Source organism: Electrona antarctica (genome assembly GCF_951216825.1).
Source record: "Electrona antarctica genome assembly, chromosome: 11".
Lineage (NCBI taxonomy): Eukaryota > Metazoa > Chordata > Actinopteri > Myctophiformes > Myctophidae > Electrona > Electrona antarctica.
The window spans coordinates 13,262,438-13,270,022 of record NC_136792.1 but is presented as its reverse complement, the minus strand read 5'-3'; the positions used below and the strand labels follow the sequence as shown (position 1 = coordinate 13,270,022).

Below are 7,585 nucleotides of genomic sequence, written 5' to 3'. Positions count from 1 at the left end.
GCTTGGCCAAGTTGGCCTACAGCTTTGGTTGGTCGAGAAGAACTCCCCTGTCAGATTGTCCTCCTGTTCCTGCTGAAGTTATACTGTCTGTGTGGTCATGTCTGTGAGGTGAACGCAACTTGAGGAGAACCGGTGAATTTCAGCATTGGCAAGAGGTGTGTGTCTTAGACCTATTCTAGCCTAGCTCATTATATGTTTAAATTAACATGTAGATAGGCAGCCAGCCAGTAAAAGCCTATCCATTTTTATTTTTTATTTTGCTATTTAAGTTCTTTGCTCTACGCCACTCCCCCGAATAAGGTAGGTGCGGCCATGCCACATGCATTGCTTATTTTGCTACAGCAAAGTTTATTGTCTCCACCAGGCCGAAGGCAGAGAGTACTGTAGCCTATGTTTTGCTGCGTCCATCCAATACCGATGCCAAACTTTGCACACACATTTTCCAGAACGGCCTGTTATAGCGCCACCAGGAGGCCGACTTTTGTAAAACACATTTTTTGATATTACTTACTCTAGATTTTGTCCAAAAATCCTGCAAATCATTACACAGTATCAGTCAGTCATGTGCTCAAGACGGAGTCATGTGCATTGTGCTCTGACTGAGGCTTGTAGTCAGAGGTGATTTTAATAAACATTTAACCTAGCTGGTGTAGGAATTATTAGTGTCACCTTTTCACATTTTGCTGGCGTCCCTGTGGATTTCCAAGCATAATAGAAAACTAATAGCAAAATATCTTTGAAATACATTTTAGCATGCATTACATAATATTTACCATAAGTTGAAGAGAGGACCGGCCGAGAATCCATGGATGAGCTGGAAAGATGAAAGAAACACAGTTTACAATAATACATTCAGTAATATATAATATAGTACATCTAAGTAATTCGTTCCAGAACATTGTCATATTGTTGCTGACTGCAGCCGTATTTAATTTCACTAACTTGCATACAGTATATAAATTATTAACTTACTCTGAAAGGGAAAGAACAGGGTCGCCTGAAATGCACATATTAAAACAACCATGCATATATATGTCTCTTATTATGACCCTGCATGTAAGGTAATGTCTGTTTATTATTCATAATGTACGTGGGCTGTAATCACCTTTAGCGTTCCGCCTCTGTCTGTTTCGGCTCATGCACAAGTAAACAGCCAGCGCTGCCAGAACCATGGCTGCAGAAATAGTAACAGCTGCCAACACTTTGATTCCACTGAACTCCCCTGTTATCATGACAACACAAACATCTATTGAATTCATTATACCGGTATATTGTTTTACTTAAGTAAAAGTAGCAACATCACAGTGTAGAAATACTCCTTTACAAGTATATGTCGTCTTTTCAAAAATGTACTTGAGTATATATATAGTTTTTGGCTGGGGGCCCCCGGAAATGCTTTGGCCATGTTTAGCGACTCCTGCCCCATGACCGTCTTGGATTTGCTGGACTTGGAGAAGCTGGTAATTGAGGAAAAAAAAGGTTCAATGTTTTTGAGGGGCGCTAGCCCCTCCTATATTCAGCTATTAGTGTAGATTTTCATCTTGCACAAACATTACTTTCCAATTGACAATGAATGGTGAATTTACATCATGTTTCTGAGCAAATCCGCTATTTTCGTCCTACACAAACATTAAATTCCCATTGACAATGGATGGAGAATTTAGTCATATGTGTCTGAATTGACATGTTACGTCACGATGATAAGAGTGCCCCTCACTTCACACAGGTGTGATGTTTCACTGATAAAGACAAGAGATACAACCTATGTTTCATTCTGTCTCTCTACCTTTAGGCTGAATATAAACGACACGTTCTATATCTTGTGGGAGTTTAAGGTCTTCTGTTTTCTCTGTGTAAGACGTACACTAGTATATAGTTGTGGTTTAGATCTGCCATGGACACATGTAATGATACTTTGCAAAGGCTGCTCTGGGTGATCAGTCTCGGTTAGGCAGGGTTGTCTCGTTCTTTTCACCAGCAGCCACAGACAATTATATCCAGACGAGCAGTCATAAGTGCAGTTCAACCTGAGTGGACCCTCCACTACTACAGTCATGATTTCCAAACAGGTTGCAAAACATGCTATAAGGATAATGGGTGCATCTTGTGTGTTGTAATCTCAGCACAATTAAAACAGTGTTGTCATCAATAATCTGAATCTACAGGTGAGAATACTTTGAAGTCTTACCTTGAGTCCCACAAAGAAGGAGCAATGTGAAGTGGAGTGAGGCTTAATGCTCCTGATTTCCACTCTTCAATATAAGTAAGTAAATTAAATAATAACTTCAGTATATTCTTTGCCTGTTGTGTTGTGTTTGTAACACCTGCATGTGTACTGTGTCTACGTTCTCTTGCATGTGCCCTCAGGGTAAAAAAACACAGGAAGTGGTGATGATGAGGTTGGTGCTTAGAGTATATATGAATAGAGCGTCGCAGTCCCGCCTCCTACCCTGGACCAGGAAATGAAACCCAATGCATTATTCTCATAGACATTTCTTAAAGTATTTATTTAAAGACGGTTATGCCGCGGACAAAGCCAACTCGAGTCGTGACAACTCATGACAACACAAACAATATTTTGGACCAAACAAATAATTACAAAGAAGACAAACAACAAAAAAAGTGTTGTAACCTGCCGTTTTTTTCTTCTTTCTAATTATTTGTTTGGTCCAAAATATTGTTTGTGTTGTCATGAGTTGTCACGACTCGAGTTGGCTTTGTCCGCGGCGTAACCGTCTTTAAATAAATACTTTAAGAAATGTCTGAGAATAATGCATTGGGTTTAATTTCCTGGTCCAGGGTAGGAGGCGGGACTGCGACGCTCTATAGAGACGGCACCCGGAGGAAACCCTGAGGCGAAATGGACATAGTGGCCGAACTTGGTATTGCAGTGCTGGGCCAAACTCAAGAACGCGCTGGTCCGTTGCCTATCATTGTGCACGTTCATGATGACACGTGAACGCTGTTTCATACGTGAACGCCGCTGTTTCATACGTGAACGCGTGCAATGATAGTCAACGGCCAGCGCGTTCATGAGTTTGGGGCAAATCCATCCCAGAATGCACTCTGTTCCTGAGTGAAATCGCCTCATGCGCTTTTGAGCAACTTAATGCAAGTGGATGGGAGAAGATATCCGATGCCGTCTCTATTCATATATACTCTAAGCCAAGGGTTGGTGATAAGATGGTGGGAGATGAAGAAGAAAAAATGAATTTCCATACATTACACCTGACAGGGTAATCATATGAATCATCAAACATGAAGGAAAAAGAGTTCATTGATACAGAACAGATTCAAATTCTACTTCATTTTTCACGTTTACAGCTGTAAAATAATGGCTGAATGTACTGAATTTGTTGTACTTGCTCCAACATTTATACGGGTAAATAATAGAGAAGGAAAGAAGGAAAACAAAAGCCAGATAACAAGAAGGCACAATATTAAATACACATAAGGGGCATTGGCAATGGCAAGACCACCAGATTTCTGAACAGCGTCCACCTGGCTACCATCAGCCTGTTGAACAAGGCCTGAACAGTGCCTGTCACCAGGCTGGCCTGCCACAAAGCTGGAACATGTTCCTTCCTTTGACAGGCTGTTATACCTTATGTTGGATTATCTCCATTCGTGTGAATTTGGGGACTACTTTCCTTTGTGGATCTATGTAGATTGGCTATTTTCATGACCTAAATGTATAGCCTATAGGGTTGAAGTGGTTACTGTATGTTTTGTCATAATCTAAATCTACAAAGTAAGTCAAATAATTGTAGTGGAGTAAAAGTACAATATTTGCCTTTGAGATGTAGTGGAGTACGGTATATGTAAGTGAAGTAAAAGTACTGAAAATTGGAAATATTCCAGTAAAGAATAAAAATGCATAAACTACTGAAGTACAGTACTAGAGTAAATGTACTTACCTGCTTTCCACCACTGCCGGTGTGCCCGCCCCCTTATCCTGAAACCATCAAATGATCGAGCCTGCGCTAAAATACATTTCACCCACTTATTGTCTCCACCAGGCCGAAGGCATGGGGAGAGAGTATGTTTTGCACTCCGTCCGTGTGTGTGTGTGTGTGTCCGTGTGTCCGTGTGTGTGTCCTTCCGTCCGTCTGTTACCAGCTAATCTCCGGCACCGTTAACCCGGTCGATGCCAAACTTTGCACACACACTCCCTGGATGCCAACGATGAACCTCTGCCCCACATTTTCCAGAACGGCCTGTTATAGCGCCACCAGGAGGCCGCTTTGTGCAAAACAAGTTTTTGGACAGTACACCTACAGATTTTGTCCAAACATCACACAAATTGGTACACAGTCTCTCTAGAGCCATTCAACGAAACATGTCTTTCAGATTTCTCAGACTCCATCCTGATTGGCAAAGATTGGCTTCCAAAGTTCGCAGGAGTGCTCAGTTTCAAACAAAATGCTGCAAATCATGAACACATCATGTGATTTCCGTGAAATTGTGCACGCACATTCCCACTAGGCCGAGGAAGAAATGCCACATGAACATTTTCAACTCAGCCTCATGGTGGCGCTATAACTGGCCGAAAAGTGTTTTTACCTCTAACTGCATGGATCTGTGGATAACTTTGTATGCCAACTCCCTAGAGGCCAAGGAAAAACATTTGCCTGGAATTTTTCACATCTGCTCTTTATAGCGCCACCAGGAGGCCGACATATGTAAAACACATTTTCTAATATTACTCCTTCAGATTTTATCCAAATTTCACGCAAATCAGTACACATGTTCTCCATAGTCATGTGATCAAGACGGGTTTGTTTGATTTATCATAATCCACCCTCATTGGCTACGATTGGCTTCTAAACTTTTCAGGAGTAGCCTGCTTTGTACCCGTTTTGTACAAATCGCCACAACTACTCAACGCAGCGTCCGATTGCGGTGAAACTGTGCATGCATATTCCCACTAGGCTGAGGAAGAAATGCCACTTGACAGTTTTCGAATCAGCCTCATGGTGGCGCTACAACAGGCCAAGCCGCGTCTCACACACACACACACACACACACACACACACACACACACACACACACACACACACACACACACACACACACACACACGTTTATATATTACTCCTACACATTTTGCCAAACATCACACACACTGGTGGAGACCTGTGCCCGGAAGGGCACTTTTTCTAGTTTACACCTGTTAACCTGTGAAAAAGATTCTGAAATCAAATGTGGCACCATGTTAAAATTGTGGGAGTAGAGAAACATTTCCAGCAGATATAAATAACAGCAGAATCATCATGGGCCTATATCGTTGGGTGGAAACATTGCATGTCCAAAACCGTTTGTCCATTTCTTTTGTTAATTATTTTCATTATCATTTTTAAAATATTTTTTTTTAAGTGAGCTATTTTCACTACTTTAGTACGACACTTTTGTATATGATGAAGTAGTAAGGCATTCATTTACGAAGAAAAGTTGAAACATGGAGATACAAGGATTCTGTCCGACAGCGATGCTATGCCAGTGGAAAGACATCACTTAGCAGCACATGTAGGTACATACATAAATCATCCCAGTGCAGCAGCAGCAGCATGGATAGTGTAAGCCTTGCCACAACATATTAAAAAAAAAAGCATATTTAATAGCATGTCACATAATTACATTCCTTTTTCCCCCTCAAAGAATCCAATGTTTTAAGGTAATGATTCACCAGGATCCTGGATGGCTTGATTCTAGGCTTAAATGAACTGATATAAATATATGGAAATCTCTATGAGAAAAATGAATGGGGTCTGGAACGATGGAACTAGAAAACGGCCTCCATTGCTATGCCATAGAGGCCTAGAACAACACTATGCAATAGTATACACTATACACCAGTAAGACGCCCTGAGGGCGAGAAGCGACCTCGCCCTTCGTGCACGCATCCGCCTGGGTGACGGCAGACTGCTGGGCGAGCGCTTTGGCATGGTGGGTCAGATCAACATGAATTCTGTACTGGCCATATATGGAGCGTGTCTTGAGTGTACACTGTACAGGGTTTGATGGATATGGAGATCTAACAGTACGTTTTAACAGCGGGCGAGCATCGGCAGACACATCGCCCAATCGCCCGTCATCGCCCAAAAAGATGAATTATTTTTATCTTTTCGGGCGATGTTGCCTGTTAAAACGTACTGTAAAAGTGGGAGCGGGGGCAGTGTCTTGAGGGTTTGATGAGGGCCCAGGTAGGGCCGGGCCTTAATTTTCAGATCTGTTGAGAACTCTAGTATTCGCTGGCTGCCGATTGCGGCTGCACTAATAACCTTGGGGCGGGCCCGTCTAGGCTCGTCTGATGGACTGACAACCATATATGGAGGCGTGACGGATCGACTGAATATTTTGTTATCGTTGGATGAGATTGTCCACAATTCCATGCTGTATTGGTGTTGATACTATAGGCAAACGATCAAAATAACAATTCTTCAACATTGTCTGTTTGTGTAGACTTCTTGTAAATTAAGTAATGCATGTTTAACAATAATTTAACTCTTGAGAGCGTAAAATGCAGCGTCTAAATTAAACAAACATTTTGCCACTCGGGCACAGGGAAACCGTTTAACAACATGCGCTAAATTTAATAACTTCCAAACTTAAACTGCTGTGAACCCACAACTGACTCAAGACACTCAGGCTGAATTGGCCCATTCACTATTTTACACTCAAGAGTGTAAATGTAAGAGAATATAAGGCAAGTTTGTCCGTTCAGCTGGTGGTGCTTCTGTGGTGCAAACTTCATCAGCTGACTGTTTTTGGTGTTTTCAGCAAGCCCCTTCGATTCCTTCTCAGAACTTGACCATCTTCTGTCTTGATGGTGTAGGGTCTAGGACCCTGCACTTCCTTCAGAACTGTGGCTCTCTTGTTCCAGTAATTAGAATCTTCAACTCTCACGGTGTCATGTTTTGACAGTAGCACTAAACATTTTGACACTTTGTCATTTGACACTCTGCAGAGTTTGACAATGTCTCGCAAAGATAGATTCCAGATGTGTAATCACACAAGTAGCTATCACGCTGGAAAGCAGTGTGATCTCTGGAAAAATTGAAAAATAGTCTGACCAGCAGATCATTTTTTCCATTGAGGTGGAACAAGTCAGTTCCCACTTTCTTCCAAGGTACAGTAGGTAGGTCTGTAGTTACCAAGTTTCACAGCTCGAAAGCATCTTATTAATATCTTGTGTCTCTTCTCTTACATTTCTCCATTCCGAGGTGCCCCTCGTGAAGTCTTTTCAACATCTCTTGTGTCAGTGACTGAGTTCTTTCTGAGTACAAATCCATTTATCACACTCAGCTCTACTCTGATGTTATAATATGGTTGACATTCACTTTGAGGCCAGTTCTTTCAGATTTGTCATGACCCTCTGTAGTACTGGGTCATCTGGGTCTCTGTTTCTGCTACAATCCGCTTAGATTTCCTGTCTGACACAGGTGCTGCAATCGGTCTCTGTAGAGCTCAATGGTGTGTCGTTGCCCTGGACAGAGCATCAGCCATCACAATGTGTTTACCTGGTGTGTATGTCAGCTCAAAATCATACTGTTGCAGCTTCATCATTAGTCTTTGTATGCGTGGT

General features: G+C 42.0%; 1 protein-coding gene across 1 annotated transcript in view; it reads left to right on the top strand.

The window, feature by feature from the left end:
- Positions 1 to 38: 38 nt before the first annotated feature.
- Positions 39 to 7,585, top strand: part of LOC306931991 (uncharacterized protein) — a 202,584-nt gene continuing 195,037 nt past the window's right edge. The window contains exons 1-2 of the mRNA XM_079513696.1: positions 39 to 155; positions 2,166 to 2,263. Of these exons, the coding sequence (XP_079369822.1) occupies positions 2,235 to 2,263 (29 nt within the window). The 5' untranslated portion in view covers positions 39 to 155; positions 2,166 to 2,234. The remainder of the gene's footprint in view (positions 156 to 2,165; positions 2,264 to 7,585) is intronic.